Source organism: Excalfactoria chinensis, chromosome 2 (genome assembly GCF_039878825.1).
Source record: "Excalfactoria chinensis isolate bCotChi1 chromosome 2, bCotChi1.hap2, whole genome shotgun sequence".
NCBI classification, from domain to species: domain Eukaryota; kingdom Metazoa; phylum Chordata; class Aves; order Galliformes; family Phasianidae; genus Excalfactoria; species Excalfactoria chinensis.
Window position 1 is genome coordinate 125,826,382 of NC_092826.1, and position 17,839 is coordinate 125,844,220.

General features: G+C 38.1%; 1 protein-coding gene across 4 annotated transcripts in view; it reads right to left on the reverse strand.

The window, feature by feature from the left end:
• Positions 1 to 17,839, reverse strand: part of ARHGAP21 (Rho GTPase activating protein 21) — a 103,735-nt gene that overhangs the window by 48,520 nt on the left and 37,376 nt on the right. For all 4 annotated transcript variants that reach the window (XM_072327768.1, XM_072327767.1, XM_072327769.1 and 1 more), the window contains 2 exons: positions 13,055 to 13,237; positions 8,955 to 8,979 (listed from right to left, as the gene is read on the reverse strand). In XM_072327768.1, the coding sequence (XP_072183869.1) occupies positions 8,955 to 8,979; positions 13,055 to 13,237 (208 nt within the window). The remainder of the gene's footprint in view (positions 1 to 8,954; positions 8,980 to 13,054; positions 13,238 to 17,839) is intronic.

Genomic DNA, 17,839 nt, shown 5'->3' on the forward strand with positions numbered 1-17,839 from the left:
ATGTTCCTCCTGGTCACATTTATTAACATAAAGCAACACATTCTTTCTCAATTATTGACTGAATAAAGCATCCCTCTTATGGTTTTTTGGCTTAGTTTCCGCAAAAGGAAAACTCATGATCTGAACAGTCTCAATAAATTGCACAAAATCAGATTTCCCTTCTCATTCTCCCTCACATTTTTAGACAAGTTTTAGCTTCACTGCCAACATTTTTTAGCCCTGCCACCTTATCAAAAACAATTCAACAAAATGGCTGTAAATGGTCTCAAAATAACTCCTGATGAGCTGAGAATAACCAGAACAGTTGATCTGATAGGATCAGATAGCTATTACGTATATACAAAGAAACCAAAATATTAATCAAAAAAATCCAGCTGGCAGTTCAGTCCCCAAATAATTTAAAATGTGATTAGCAGGACACAGCTACAAGACATACAAAAATGCTCCTTATAAGGAAAAAGTAATATCTGTCATTTTTAATCTGCTGATTTAAATAGACACCAAACACATGACAGGCCTCATCCTTTAAGAATCAGGAACATTTTAGCAAATTTAGACGAGCTCATACAATAATTTATCCCTGATGCCATGAACAAAAGTTTGCTCCAACCAGAGCAAACAGATAAAATTACCTTTTATAGGATCAAATATCCATCCCAGTCTTGTCACTTAACTTGGTTGAAGAGACAGAATCCCAACAGTAACAATAATTGAGTCCCCACAGCATATTTGATTTATAACACTTAACCCCTTGATGTTGGGTCAGATATTAACTCAGCTTTTTACCAAATGCCCATCAGGAAGGGCTGGTGGCCTACTACTAGTCTGAATAACCCTTACAAACGCTACCTTGTCCATGCCAGGATACACAAGAGGTCAAGAACTTATTCAGTATTAGAAACAGAATGCCTTTAATACAGTTGCCACATCAGTGTTAGAGAAGTAAATTGTACAAACTTATGAATGCTTCCCTGAACACCCAACCTGTTGGCAGAATAGTACCTAGACAAAGAGGTTCATCAACAATGTAAGTGGTCACTTTAAGTTTTTCCAGCTAATTTAGGGACCAAATTGCAAAGCCAGTGACACTTCAAATGTGACTTTTATTCCTACATGTCAAAGAAAGCTATACTGAATACTCGTTCTTCTTCCCAGAAAAAGAATATGTATGTATTAATAAATTGATTGTAGAAGGCACTACTACAGTTGTACTGTTTGAATAAGACAGGTCTCCCTCACACTGTCACACATAAAGGTCAGAGCACAAACTACACAGATGTACAGCAAGCATCTGTGACTGTAGTCCAATTAAGCTGTTTGAAAACTGTCTGTCAGAGATGCCCTCACTGAAGTCACAGCATGAGCTGCATTCCAATAATCCTTTTACATGGCAAGATATAAGGCCAGAAATGGAAATCCTGTGTAACAGAACATCAAAATAAGTCGAGCATTTTACATAGCACTAATAAGCAATGCACAATTAAGTTACAAAAGAGACTGCTGGGTAACTATTGCTTAAATGCAAGCTGTTTTTACAATTAAGTCTGCATTCACTTAACCACTTTTCTTCAGTGCCTTTTGTCTGGGGAGTAACATCTAGTAAGAAACATCCTAGTATCTCTTTCACAGATAGCTGTTATATAAAGCTATGTGTGGCTTAGATCTAAAAAATTAGCTATTTATGATAAGAATTTAAAGACATTTGATTCCAAATCCTTTCAGAAGTTTCACGTAAAGGATTATTACCAGTTATTTTATGTTGCTCATTCTAGAGTAATTGCTTTAAGCATCCATTTTAGCACAACTCTATTCATGCTCAAAAGGTTGCATAATTATTTTTTTACATATTTTCCACATCATGGCCACGAAGCTTTAGCGTGTATAAGGTAAAAAGCCAAGGAGGAAACGAAGATTTATTTATTCAAAATGATCATTCCTTACTCATTATGAGGAATTAAATCTCATTCCTGCCACAAGCTGCCAAAAAGCAAAACTTTCTGCTTTCTGCTCCTCAGTGACAGAGCTTTGAAGATATCAGACAAGGGCGTTCCCTCATCCATTTCCTTGGCATTTAAACTCCCTCTGGTGGAAAGATAACGCCCAATGCACCAGGACCCCAGTACAACTCAACCTGACAGAGCATCTTCCAGCTCTCAGTTGTCAAAGGAGAAAAATCACATTGTCCCAGTGTACCTTCGTAATCCTAATTGGAAGTGATCTTCACTCAGCTAACAGCAACTGCACTACATGCACGTACTGTGCAAATTCAGACTCAGAACATACCTTTACTATGTAGTTAATTAATTCACAATTCCACCCCCACCTCAATACTCACACCCTCTGGGCACAGAAATGCTTACAGTTAAAACTGCTTATTATCGTGAAACCTCCTGTAGCCTCAAATACACTCGTAATTCACTTCCAAACTAGGTTAACAAAATGAATATTAGCTTGAATAGAAACAGACCAAGCTGCCTTTGCAGGCATCATTACTTGCATTCCAGTATGGCCAGTTTTGTGCAGCTGTATCTTTCACCGGTTTACTTTAGTAATGCAGCAGGAGATGAACTCATATGTTTAATTTCTCCAGAAGTGCATTCAAAAACAGAGGTGCAGTTTCACATAGGAGTAATAATAGCAATAATAATAAAAGAGCATAGAAAATGATTCGGTATATAAGTTTAGTGAACAGAAACTGGAATACAGCCCATTAAGTCCACTAAACACAAAATTCTCCAGTCTGAGTAAATGGTCAATAGCCAAGGCAAGCTGCAGCTCAACTTAACATCCAGGCAATGAAGTCATTTTGCTAACAGAGAAGCTCAAGCATTTCTTTGAGTACAAATAACCCCTTAAAATTATGCTGCTCAAATTAAAATGTAACTTTAGAGAACATCAACTGGTGCCTGAGCTTTTACTTCAGAGATTCAACATCAGAAATAAAGCAGTAAAATGAACCACCAAAAACTTGGAAGGTTCAAGGCAAAAACTCACTGGCTTAAACAAAGGCACTATGGACTCAAGAAGTCTTTATAATGAAGCTGTTAGCCTAAATAACTGAAAAAATAAGTCTGAAAAAGCATAAGGAACTTCCATATTCAAATGGATGACATATACAAAAAAAAGCAGCTGATTGCAGCAAGCAGGTTTTCCCCAGCCAACACAAAGGCTTCATAATTGTATGTAAATCTTGTAAATAGTCAGTCTCACAATTGTTACTTTCAAGAACTCATGAGATCAAAACAGAATCTACAGAATCACAGTAACGTATTTTGCTTCAACTGCTTCTCTAATTAACATTTAACAGAATTACAACATGTTTTTTTTTTTTCTTAAAACAAATATTTATCATAATTTATGACCTTCATACTATTTGGATCTGCCAGCTGTGATTGACGTCAATGCCACCTTCAGTCTTTGACAAGGAAAAAAGATCAGTTCACATTATAAAGGGAGGCTTTCCTGCCACTTTCTGAAATACCAGAGAGGAGTACACTTTCATCATAGCCAGCTGATTTGCAAAGTAATAGAATTCTAACCTGCTTGCTTCTCCCTGATGAGTGCCCATCACATCTCACTTCTGTCTCTTTGACCTGCTGAGCACAAACCTGAAAGTGCTCAGGGACACAGTCCAATACAGTTCTTTCTTGAAAAGCCTCTCCTGAGAATCTACTTCCAAACAATAACGCTATTTCCATTCCTCAGGGAATCCAAACCATGCTCAGAAAACTTCGTAACACAGGAAAAGAAAACCCTGACTTTTATTCATAACATTATGCAGAATATTCTCAAGAAAAAATGAATAAATCTAAATAAGAATAAAAAGTAAACTTAAAAAAAGCCAGAAAACCATGCCCTTAAACATCTCTTCACCTAACAAGATAACTGCAGCAACTCCTGGCCCTATGTTGCAGATAGCAAATATATATACCATATATATAGCAAACATATATACCATATATTATCACTCACCCTATGAACAGCTTACTTACAAAGACAGGTTTTTTTTTGAGTCAGACAGATCTGACTCAAGGGCAAGGGAACACTGCCCTCAAACACGAAGATCTACAAATACAACTGTGGATACCCAGGACACTTGCACTCCATATGGCTCAACAATGCAGAGGGCAGTGATTCTCAGACAACTTTCAGGGAATGGGAAGAGAAATATGAACAGACAGTGGGACAAATGCTTCCAAATGATTACTGAATCAGAAAACCCAAACTATTCAAGAAGAGGTAGCTGAAAGTACAGCAGAACTCTAATTTACTAACAGATTTAGTTTAATTAAATACAAATCATTAAAACTGTCAGGAGTACATTTAATGGAGTGCAGCTGAAGACAATTTTGTATTTTATAATCTGCAAACTGAATTTCATGCACAGTAAGCATTTATCCACTAGCAATCCACTGCAGAAAAGGAGTCTAAAGGCCTCAGTTGAGCCCCAAGAGAGCTTAATTTCACCCACTGTCAAGCATGAAGTAACTCTACTAAAAAAAAAAACACTGAACAAAACATAATGCCAAGGATGAACCTCTGAATGAGAAGAACAAGTAAAATAGTTCTCTTCAGTCATTTAGGTCAGAAACATCTGGCACTCAGTTCCATGATTCAGGAAAAACATGTTCTGTTATTATTCTTAACACCTCTGGTATTTTGATTAGGCAACGCTTAGCTTCAACCACTTGGCTAATACAGCCTTAATTCCACTGTCAAGTAAGAGAAGAGTAGGAGAGAATCATCTGGCATTTTCATGAAAAAGATAACAATTTTGCCTTAAATACAGGCTTTCTCAAAAAGTATCTTCCCATTACATTCATTGCCAACACTGCGATTTTTTCCAATTCTCAAATCTAAAAACCAAAAATTGACATATGAGTTAACATATGATTAAACAGTCAAGAGCAATCGATTCCCTTCCTACAAACACATACCAGAGCATAGCTGACATTGAAAGGGACTGCTGGAGGTCACCTGGTTTGCCCAGTACCGTGCCCAGTGGCAAGCAGAGCCATTCAATTGATATCTGTTGTGAACTACAGACTCTCCCCATAATCCATGGAAATTTTACTCACGCAGCCCTCAGGATTTTTATTGAGAGTCAAAGACTATTTGAAGTCACTAGGAGTCGCTGAAAGGGCCTATACAAGTGACAAAATGGAAGGCCACTGGTAAATGCTCTAGAAGGAGACATGCACATCCAGCTCACATCTCCATCAAAAATTAAATTTAGCCTTCTGATGGCACCGTCATCATTCGGCAATAATAAATGAGTTGGATTGAAGATGTACAAAAAAAGTACAACTCGCTATGGTACCATCATTCACCATGTTATCTACCTCTTTTCCTCTTACTCCCACCCCACTATCTTATACCTTAAGACTGTATCATCCCAGCAATCTATTCAACTTTCCAAACATCTGAGTTCACATTCATTTATCTTGTTCCTTATCAGCACTGTTTCCACCATCACAAGTACAGTTACTTTATTTCACAACAGACTGAGCTTTAATAGATGGTGTTAGAAACCTTGGGATTAAATTCAACCCTGGAAGGACACAAACCACATTAGAGAAATCAACATTCTGTTTAAAGAAATAAGACATCAAACCACATGAAATATTACATAAGCAGCAGTCTGAAGTAAAAAGACTTTCCTGAATTTTTTCCACGATTCCTCCCCAGCATCAAAACAGACTAATATAAAGCTGAAGGAGCTCAAGCAATAAATTGCCACTTCTATAGCTCGGAAAAACTGAAGAAGTCAGACACATTAAAAAAGTCCGGTGATCACAATTCAACAATCTAAAAATGCCAGTGAAAACAGATGTCTGAACTATCACTGGTAGGTGTATGCTCATTAGAGTCTCTACAGAAAAGGAGACTGAATCTTATTATACCTAATTCACTTCTTTTTCTGGGAAGATAAGCTGCCAGTTGCTATAGATACCTCCAGATAAAAAAAACAGGAGATAAGAACACTATATTAAAAAAAATGTGATACTGGATTGTAATGATAGCTAGATTTCCAGGCACTGTAATAACATAGCTTATATCTTGTATTAATGGTGAAGTTCATGTCAGAGACTGTGCTCTCCAGCTCACTGTGAGCTACCCCAGTGTGTCTTTGTGATCCCAATGAGATCCTAGCCCTGCAACTGAATGCAGGGTTTCAATTTCTCCTCATGTGTATTAGCATACAAGCACTCCGAGAAGCCATTCAGAAAAGTTACAGAAACTCAGAAATGATACCAGAAAGCTGACAGTTTTGCACTGGCACACATTGCTTCACAGAAACGAACAGCTCAAATACCCTCAGCTTCGTCTGCAACAGAGGAAAGCTCAAGTGAATCACCACCTACAGACTTCGGAAGGAAAACGTCGGCGATATTTTCACTGTTAATTAATTCACAGGTTCACAGAGGCAAGTTTCCTAACCAGGCTCGAAGGAAAGCGCATGAAATTGTCCACTAGATGGCTCCTCCGCACGCCCAGCAGCCACTGGGCCCGTCCCCGGAGCACGCTCGGCCTCCAGCGGGGGAACCCGCCGGCGCTGCGGCAGCCCAGCACACACCTTGCAACCCCAAAGCGGCTCCGCTTCTCTCCCATTCTGCATCGCTTTAAGCAGCCTTGCGATAATCCTTCAGAGAATTTCTGGCGCACCTGCTTTAGCTAAATTAACATGGCTTTGTGAATGCGGAAAATGAGACTGTCTTTTCTTGGTTTTCTCTTCCCAAATTAACTGCCCCCCTTTGAGGAAAGGAACGACTTGTAGCAATGTAAATAGGAACAGCTTAACAACCCCAGCCCTCTCTTTGAGGTCACACTGAAGTTTGGAATTAAAAAAAAAGCTTAAATCTTTCAGTCCTGTTTCGTTATTTTTTAAGGTAAACCACACAGCAGTGGCAGGTTCAATTCTAGGGACACCTATACCTGCTGCTCTGCCATTTCTCTCTCTGTACAAAGCGGAAGCTCAACTTTTTCTTCCTGTTAACGTGAGTATACTTATCTTCCCTGAGTATGTTTTATGCCCTCTGATCTGTACTGCAAGGCGTACAGTGAACTAAGTAGCTATATATAAGCAATAGCTGAGCTATGATTCATAGCTTAAGTAGCTACACAAAAATTTCCAGAAAGCCGTCTTGCTCCACCTGCACAGGTCTCATAACAAACCACATAAATGCCTGTTTACTGATGATCCTCTACTGAAAAGCATCTCAGATGAACGTTTTGGACAGCAGACACACAGCTGCATCTTCAGCTGATCCATCTCTTCCCTCTATGACAAGAACTACTGACTGTGAACATGCACTGCAGAACTTCCTCCTTTACAACACAGCTGACATTTCCATGCTCATCTGACAGAGGACAGACTGCATTCTCTTCCTAAAGGGATCTACCTTCTCAGTTGTCAAAGCGGATAAAAGTGGTGGCAAATTTAGGAGGCAGAAGTTGAGCGATGAGGAATTCAAAGAGACTGACTTTTCAATGCTTAACATGCTGGTAAATGCAAATGAGTAAGACCAGAAGGATGACATGCATGAACAAATCATTTTTCCCAAGAATAAAACGCAGTTAAACTGTTTGCCAGAATGCTTCCAATATATCACAGTTGCATAAAAAGCCTGAAACAGAATTGCAAAATGTCTGTTTTTGAACTGGATGAGACATTTTTTAAGAGTAAGTTGAAACCAGGTACTGCTCTCCAATGCAACATAAAGCAGATCGCAACCCACCAGTACAATCAGCGTTCACTGTGCAGCTTCTGAACACAGGTATCCAGGTTTAAACAAGCCCATCCCCAAAGAACTGCATTGGAATGGCTCATTAAGGACAAACTCAAGCACTGGCTGCATACTACACATGCACTGCACCTAATCCTACATCCATCCTTTGCATACCTGATAATTTTGACAGAACGCTAAAAATGGGAAGTAGCACTTGGGTCCCCACCTGAAAACCTTATTTTCTAACTCAGATTATAACATTTATGATCCCCGTAATGAAATGAAAATATGCCAGCCAAAAAAAACAGGCATGAACATGGAAACAGCTAAATGCTAAAGGGAAATTTGAAATAGGTGAGACTGAGACATAGATCTGCTTAGTGAAAGCTTTAAAAGAGAGCAGACAAATGCAATGTCATGTGGAGAAAGCGATGAAAATGGAGTGGAATGGACAGACATAACCTAGAAATAAGTTATTTTTCCATCCCTCATAATAAAGCACAAGATAGTCTTATTCACAAATTTTATCTGACATCACAGAAAAACATTCAGTTGATTTCAGAATGTGTATGAAAATGACAAACCACTGAAAATGACCAAATAAATCAACACTACTGAATACTGAAGATAACATTACTAGGCAGGTAATACATTATTTCTTTAACAGTTATATGCCACATGAGGCCGTTTGTTTGTTTTTTAACATCAGTGTTAACATTAAGCCCATATGCTTCTGTGTTGATTCTATCAGAGAGAGTCTCAGTGGAAATAACATTTCCTACCAGCTACACTCCAGTGCATTAAAAAAAGTGCTCTACAGTGCACTTACATGAATACAGATAGTGCACACAATCTCTTTATAGTAGTTTGCATAGAAGAACAGTAAGGCCTAAATACAGAAGAGTGCAAAAACTTTGTCACTAAAAAGCTCACAACTGTGTTTCTGCCTTTTTATCAAAGATATGACAAAGCAGTCTGAGCAGCACAAGTGATACAGCATGTATTGCAGTACACTGTAAACTGTAGTAAAGCATAGCAAATGCATAAGCTAAACAGGTGCAGCTATAAAATACATTTTCTTCCCTTTGTTCTGATGCCATGAAATTCACTAAGGATGGTACTTACTACTTTTACATTCTTAACTCTTAGTTATTCACGTGCGTTACATAGCTAGAGATAAATGTTTCCATATTGAAGCAGTGGAAGAATGAAAATAAAACATACCTTGTCTATTCCCATTCTCTTCATCCTATGGAAAAAGAAAGAGTGCACATTAAAAAGTCACTACATGGAGAAAATACATAGGCATCTATAAGCTAGGAGGATTTTAAGTGTACTCATAACCTCAATTGTGCTTTTCAGAATTTCATCCTTTTTCACAAATACTCCAACACTGCAGCACAAAGGCTTCAATGCTGAAATTGCAACATAATTCCTGTCTACACAGAAAAAATCAAACAGTTGCACGAAACATCTTCAAAGAAACAACTTGAAAGGCATTATCTGAAAACAAGTGTAGAAAAATATCCAAAATACTGCCATGAAGCCTAACACTGCACTGTGTTGTTGCAAGTATGTTTCCACTCAGAAGTCAAGCATATGCTGCTATCATCCACAATGTTAAATAATATGAAAGACATCTTTCTAACACTTTTTTCTTTTTTTTTTTTTTTTTATAAGCAAGCTCTGAATATTCTTAGTGAGATTTGAAATATGAAGTTTGTTTTGCCTTCAGCGCTTCATCTAGAGGAAAAACATACCCCAAACGCTACTTAGGAAAATCTCTTAAGACTTCCCTTCTGGTCATCTCACTGCATTTTACAATTCTAACTACCATGTATCAGCCACAGTCCTTTAAAAAAAGCCTACAACTGGAATGTACTGATGGGGAAGGACATGCTTAAAATAGCATATAATTACTTCAGTTAAAATACATCGGTATTTTAATATGAATGAGACTTTTGATGGAGCCTGGATAATTTCCTGTTCAGCAAAACTGTATTGAAATTTTCTAACTGAGATGGTTAAAATATGGAAATGGGTTTTCTTTCTGAACTGGGACTTCATGGAAGTACTACATCCTCATGCTGATATATACTACTTGGAAAGCATTTCTAACAGTTTACTTCACCTCTGCTATTTAAACCAGCCTCACCCTAAAGGGAACAAAGAGCAAAGGTAATGATCACCGAAATAATACTCACCTGTACGTTCTTTCCTACTCTTAAATGGATCAATTTCAGATTTCTAGGCTTCTTGTATTAAAGACAAATCACAACCTTTTCCATATTAAATATTCTCAAAGCAACTGAACATTATTCTCAGTATAGTATTAATGAGAGGAAGACTTGATGAAAGAGAGAGTGATCTACACATGAGTGTGGTACTGCAGACTGAGACAGCTGTCCTTCCTAGGTGCAATATATGTCTTTCTTGACACACAGAAGTTAAGTACAGTCTGCATCTCAACACACTGCAACAGTACAGGAGTTATCAGGTATATGCTGGAGCCTTACAAGAAACCACATCAAAATAGCTGTAAGACAAATACATAGCTATAATAAATTTTAAAAAGAAAAGAGTGAACAGAGTTCTGGTACTGCTCTAACTTTTTAAAAGCCATGATTATTAATTATCATTATCACTAAATCCTTAAGTTGAATGGTCTCATTCATGTGCTATTAGACAAATACTGCTAACGTGCCATAATACCCCTTGAACACCTGTGACAATCAGCTTGCCTTCAACTATGTAGGATCACCTAAGAGAACAGCAGCAAAGAATTGCTCAAGGCAAGGAAGATCTGCCAATACATCCTTCTTGTAGCAAGCTCCCAAGGACAGGTAAAAAGACTTAAAATGAATGCTGTTTTTTACTACACTATCAACCAAAACACTGAATTTCTTAAATTCAATCAAAAATCCAAGACCTCAAATACATCCACACACTATCTATATTACATATATATAGTATATATAAAGGAATACCTACTTTTCCCCACTCATTACAGCCTTTGAGGAGAATTCTTTGCTCCCAAGAAAATTCACTCCGGTGGCTTTCCAAGCTGCAGCACACTCTGGCCTAAAGCAAGCTTCACTTTCCATTCCCATTCTTAGCACACCCTGCAGTGTAGAAGCCTTACGCTCTGTCCCAGATGTGCTCTAAACCACAATGCAAAGCCACCCCTGAAGTAAACAAAGACATCTGCACTGATCTGGAAGAAAAGTGACAGTATCAAGCTGACACTTGCAACAACAAGGACTCTGACAATAAGAAACTTGTAGGGGTTTGAGAAAACCAGCTGTCCAGTCAGTGGCATATTTAACTTCCAACTGTAACCACTAACTTACACCAGAGGTAGCTGCACCCACTCTCTGATGTGAAGAAGAGACAAGGTTACCACAAGAATTTAAGACGTTCAGAAAGCCAGATCATAGTTACCATTGCCAAAATATATATATTAATAAATATATTACTAAAAAAAAGGCAAAAAGCAGCATCCTCCCTTCCTCCAAGACCTGTACACTTTTGATCAGTGAAGAGAGAGGAATGATACTAAAGCTTAGAAGTAATGACTGAGATCATACTTAGCCACTAACCAACATGATCTTTGGTCAAATAAGAATGGCACAGAAATCAAATTTGTCTCTTGTTAGAATCAAGCACAATAGCTGAATTTCATTCTTCACATAACTTAAGTACACAGATATAAAAGCCACCTTATGATGACCCAGGAACAAAATCTTTGCAAATATTACTTTTTTCCTCCATCCCATGGACATGAAGAAGAGAATATAACGGTTCAGATTAACTTACAGAAGTGCTGACCAGAGCTCAGTCCAAACAAAACTTTCCTTTATGGGCAACTGAACACCTACAACAATCTAACGATCCCATAATTTTTATTTTCAAAAACCAGATATAAAGAAGAATGGATTACTCAGATTCTAACAAATCACAGAAGAAACAGAAGGGAAAAGGATGCCAAGAGCTCTCTTGAAGTTCTAGCTCCTTTTTCTTCCTTCAAGACATGCCTTGAGATTTACAGGTATCAGCACAGTATGTACTGTTTGGGTCTCTCAGATGTGAATGAGAAGAACTCCAGACCCTCCCAATACCATTTGCCTTTCCTTGTGTGCAACTCCTTCCACATGTGAAAATATTATTGTCTGTATGAGAAATTCAAGAGAAAACACATCCCATCACTTTGTGTTTAAGGAGTTGAACCTGCTTATGCTATTTATTTTCAGCCACAATGTGAATGGGGTTTGTTCCACTGTTTGTTTTTCCAGGAAACACTAGTAAGTGCACATAACTTGTTCAGCCCAGCTAAAACTTCTTCACTCTTCTTTCCCTTCCCCATATCAGACTTCAAACAGGGACTGGTCTTGGCTGAAGAACAGAAATTTTGTTATGACCTAACACAGCTAGTAGCCTCAAGAAGCTTCAGTAACTCTACGTCCAGGATAAAAGTTTCAGGCACACGTGCCTGCTGTAACTGAAGTTAACTGGAAAAGATGTACTAATATTCCCCTGCAAACTTTTTTATTCAAAATAAATCTTACAGCTGCTAAAGCAAAAAAGACAACTTTAGCTAAAGACTCTTGTAGAGACATGTATGAATCAGTTATGTAAGAGTGTGATGTTTCAATAACTACTCCTTCATCTCGCTGTCAACCTATCCTGCTGCCTAGCTGCAAAAAAAAGAAGTAAACTCAGAGGTAGGGTGTATCATTACTATAAAGTAATGGATTATGTAAGTTCTAATCAATGTTATTTGAACTGACTAGAAAAAAAAACCCTTCTCAATACTCAAATCTTTATCAGTATTAAATGGACTTCCCAGCAACAGCACTACAGCAATTTCCAAATGGTTCAGTCACAGAGGAGAATACATACCACTCTTGTGTAAGGTAGACCAATAAGCTGCTTAACATTTTTAAATACTCACTCTAAATAAAACCTATAAAGTACTTTAACACTGTTTCTAATTAAGCTAGAATTTTTTTTTTTCAGCACAGGCTGGTATTGATTTGTCTCTTGACTTAAAGAGAATTGCAAAATTCTTGTTCTTTTCAGCAGAAAGAACAGAATATACAGAAAATAAGTGTCTAATATCCATTAATTTTACAATATTCAGAAACTTTTTCCAGGCCATTCTCTTAGGACAGCGATTTAAACTCATCTCAGTTCTGAAGAGGTAAACAACCACAACCCATGCCCCACCCTTGAAGTATACACTAAAGAGTGTACAGATGAATGAGACTGGCTTTAAATTAAAGGAAAAGAACAACAACAAAAAACAAGAAAACAAACTCACTTACTTTAAAAGAAAATTGAACTGCAGATTCTGGAGGGTAAACTATGAAGTGTCTTAAGGTGAAGCCAAAACCCTGAGATGTCCTCCTTAATACAACAGTTTTTGGACCAGGCCAAGAGAAAGCTTCTTCATCCTCTGATGGTGATATCGCTTCGCTTTGCTCTTTTCCATCTTTATTTTTTGATGCCTAAAATAAAAAAGATACAGACACTAGTTGTAAATCACAATTTGGTTGTATTTTAAAAGCATTAATGGGCACCTGAGAACTTAACTTCTCCCCTCACATTCAAAATAACCATATAATCACTGATATTGTCTTAAGAAACAAGAATTGCAATGCACCATCCTTAGTGTTACATCTCTGGTCATATCACTAACCGAGTTTAAGTTTCATATTAGGGAAGTCAGAGTTCAACAATTACAAATTCAAGGAACATGTACAGCTTGTTTTTATTCGCTTTTTAGTTTACTTTGATATAAATATCCAGACCATTTCTGTCATTTAGGACTCCATTTCTGACCACACAGAGCTCACATGCATACAAACAAATACAAACTCCATTTTTCTGACTTAAAATGCAGGCAAGGTTTTCTCAACATTCTAGCATCATCTCCTCATGTACAACAACTGATACAAAAATAAAGTAGAAAACTGATTAGGCTTCTTCAGCAAGACAGCCTTCAATATTTTTTACTTCATCTTATATTTTTTCCACCCTTAGCTACATTGCAGTACACCAGCACTAGATACAGAAGTAAGGTCTAATTTCCTATTGCTGTTAGTACTACAATCCCACTTCTTCAGAAACAAGACCATTTGTTTTTTTCTTAAGGGTAATTTTATATACCTGTGACTTGTGAAATACAGGATTTTAAAAAATATTTGCAGCTTTACATGAAATCTTCCATTTCAGTTTTCAAAGTGAGTGCTACATCATTCATAACAATTCAAATAAAGCTGAAAACATACAAAGAAAGTATGCAAGAACCCTATGACCCTCCTCTAAATATCCTAGTTCAACGATGCGTGAAACAAATTTAGATACCAGAGCCTATAGACTATTCAAAGGGTATTCAAACAGAAATAATAGTCTTCTTGTCCTTCTGCAGCCCTGCTGCTGTGGCTCAGCAACCGCCTGATACGTGGCAGAATTTTCTGCTCGGATTTCTTCCTGGGCTGCCCCAAAATAATCCCTTTTGCTTTAGCCCTACAGCTGCTACGTGAAAATGCAGCACTTCTTGGTAAGGTGGGCCCAGCCAACTCCAATCAATATCTTACAGAGAATACAAAGCATTTCAACTTCCACCACAGCGACTGCAAAGTGTATTAGGAACTCTTGCAGCTGCTTGGTGAGATACTTAATTCCGTATTCTGTTATGTAAAACAAAGCTGTGTTTCTACACAGATGCTAAGGACACAACCCAGAAAATGCACATCTCATTAAGTGCCTCAAGGAAGACAAAGAAATACTGGGCAGCCGGCTATAAACCAGCCCTCTACCTCCACTCACCCTATTCTTCAGAGGAGAAAAGTACACAAATGACAGAGCTGGAACCAGCTACTGGACTTCTGCACAGAAGCAGTGAGCTGGGCCCATGGGACTCAGCTCCTCTGAGAATCCCAGAAGAACCACTGGCAGGTTTTGGAAAAGAACAGTGAACATGAAGAGCTCAATCTCTGCTCAGTCTGTCCATGTCGATCACCTTCATCCATGCTTCAAGGTAGCAGCGTGAAACAAGACTGTGCAATTAGATGACTAATGAATGAGAAATTAGTGAGAACTGAACTGCCAAGATTGGCTTTAGTTTAAAATTCAAGCCATGCAAAGATCAAGTTAAAGGTGACACAATCCTCAAGCCTGACTATCAGGGCGGTGCTGAGGTGTTTCCCACCAGCCTGCTCAGCCTTTAAACACGACAGTTTTTTCATTTCTGCACAAATGATGAACCTTCTCAGCCTTCCCTTCTCATCACAAGAGCAGAAAAAGTGCCATTGAGAATAGTTGTTCTGATCCTATTAAAATGGCATAAGTAGCAGTTCATAATAAGTACGTATCATTGGCCTCAACATTTGACAGCAACCTCCTCTGCTAAGCGACAGGTTACAGTCCACCTATTTACTATTCCCTGCAACCTTTTTTTCCTCTTCTCAGATTTTTACAGGGAACATCTGACACAGAAGTTTTAAAAGTCAAACTGCAGGTACCACAAGAACAAAAAACTTTAACAGGCAAACAGCCATCTAAACAACACCCTGAAAAGCAAGTATCAAATGTGCTTCACTCCCTCCCCCTCAACAAAAGCCTCCTTAATTAGCCTATAGTTTTAGTATGTTTAACAACTGATCATTCAGACACACAGTGACCTGAGAACAAAACAGAGCCACACTTCCCTATGTCTGAAGAGCAGGAGATGCAGTGTTTGACTGAAATGGGAAAAGAAGCTCTAATTCTGCTCTAACTTAACATAAACCTTTAGCACTCGTGACAGTTGCTGAACTAGCAGCTATTCATGGACAACAGTTTTCCATAGGTAAATCATTATTTCCTGTAAGAGCACGCCAGAAGTTGAAGAGTTATCTTCATGCTGTCCTTGGACCCCTGCAAGGTCTGCCAGCAGCACAACAGAAAAGGCCAGTATTAATAATAAATGCGAGATGTAGTTGGTAACAGAAACTCCGAGCCCCTGTACAAACAAAAAGCAATTTGAATTACAAAGAAAAGAGTCAACATCTGTTGAGTGACCCTGTGAAGTGTCCAACCACAGCACACCCACCCGAAATATCTCTTGCCAGAGAAGGCTTTAAGAAGGAACAAAAAAGTTTTCAAAAATACAAACAAAACAGGGATTCAAGACAGCAAGCAAGAAACAGATGATGTTTAGCATAGGCAAGAATGTTATTGAAAGCAGGGATCCTACGTGGTATCTCTTGTGATCCAAAAATGATACCAATCCAGTTACAAATACAAAAGCATCTGCTATCCTTAGGGTGATTTGCCTTTATGAGTAGAAGGGTGCACTTCAAGAGAATGAAAAATGAATGCTTTATTTTCACGTCACATAACATCTAACAAGCCAGAGATTATTTGCTGTATTTCTTACTGAAGATCTGAATGTTTGACTCAGTAAAATACAGTCTCTATAAATTCAATGCTCAACATGAATGTCAGAATGCACACAGCTGAGTTCAAGGACTGCAGAATCCCAGGCTACAAAAAGACGATTCAAGCGTCATTTCCCCCAGGATTGCTTCATACGAAGTTTTTATACCGAGTATCTCAAAACATCATTTCCTGTTACATTCAATTACAAGGACATACAGCAGATGCTTAAGTGCCCCGTAAAACACGTATCTGACTTTGAATATTGTGTTTAACCCTGTTTTTCTAGGTAATAAAAGCATCCATGAAAAATCTGGTACTTTAATCACCAGGAGTCTGCAGAATTACATACGATCAGAAAATAGCACCAGTGTTTCTAAATAATACTATGTCTGAGAAAAAGTAATATCAAAGCAAGAATTTCACATTTAGCTTCTGAACAATTACTGACAGGCCCACATAAATAACATGCTAAAAACAGTCCGGCGACTGTCAAAAGGGATTGCAGTACAAACCATCAGTTGTCTTCTCAGCTTTCTAAACAGAGAAATACAAGTACTCAGAGTTCTGAATAGTATCTTCATAGGTAAATAACGGTGAACACAATATGTAATTATACCCTGCACTACCAACACCTGAAGAAAAATACAAAAATCAGTTTAGAGTTGAGATTCCTTACTATCAACAGGCTCCCCTTGATCACACGGCCTGTAGCAGACTGACCACCAGATGTCCTTTATTGAGTCTGGTCCCTAACTTTAATCCACAGGCTCACAGTGTGGTCGTGGCTACCTTAAGGGGCAATTCTTGACAATCTATCCACTTCTTAACATGGTGGGCAATTCCCTCACGCCTCTTACCCCGTCTAAAATGCTTGTAGCCCTCAACCGTTTGCTCTACACATTTGGTTTCAACATTTTTCTTTAATCAGACAGAATCTTTCACAAATTATGTATATAACAGCCTTACAGTGTTGCCCAAACTATATTTTTCTGGAGCCTAAATTTAACAAAAACCAACAAACAGACTAGACCAACTGGTGGGCTCACCTGTCAGCAGCTCAATAAGCATAGCCTGTCTCCTGCCTCAGGATTCAGTATTATTCAACTTTCAGGCAGTCCACCAAGAAACACGCTATCTCAAACAGCTGTTTAGCTCAATGTGTGTATGTTGAACAGATTTAACTGCCATCAAATGATTTTTTAAAACTACTAACATAAACCAGGACCAAAAAGGATCTTGCATGTTATTATTAATCCCACAGCTAGCCTGAGACAGTAACAGGATATTCCAAATGCTATAATAAATGCTGGGCTTGCTTATAAACAGCGGCATCTTTTGTACCAGGTCATTTCTTTTCCCTGTTTTTTCTAACCAAGTAGCTATTCGTTAGCCAACTGTCCTGTTAAACCTACAATTTCAAAGAAAAAAAAAAGCTTTCCTATTTTTTTTGTCACACAAGTGTAAGATTCTTTAAAAAGATAACAGGAGGAAAAGGGGCCATTTCTGGATACATTTCTGACATAAAAATGCCTGTATGGGAAGAGGATCTTGTTATCCACATAATAATGGCAGTTCTTGCTGCAAGTCAGGTTTTTCTTTAATAATCAGACTGTTCCACCAACAGGTTTCAAACAAAGTCAGAAGAAACCACTGATCCCTTTAGTCTCAACCACACAGAAAACTTC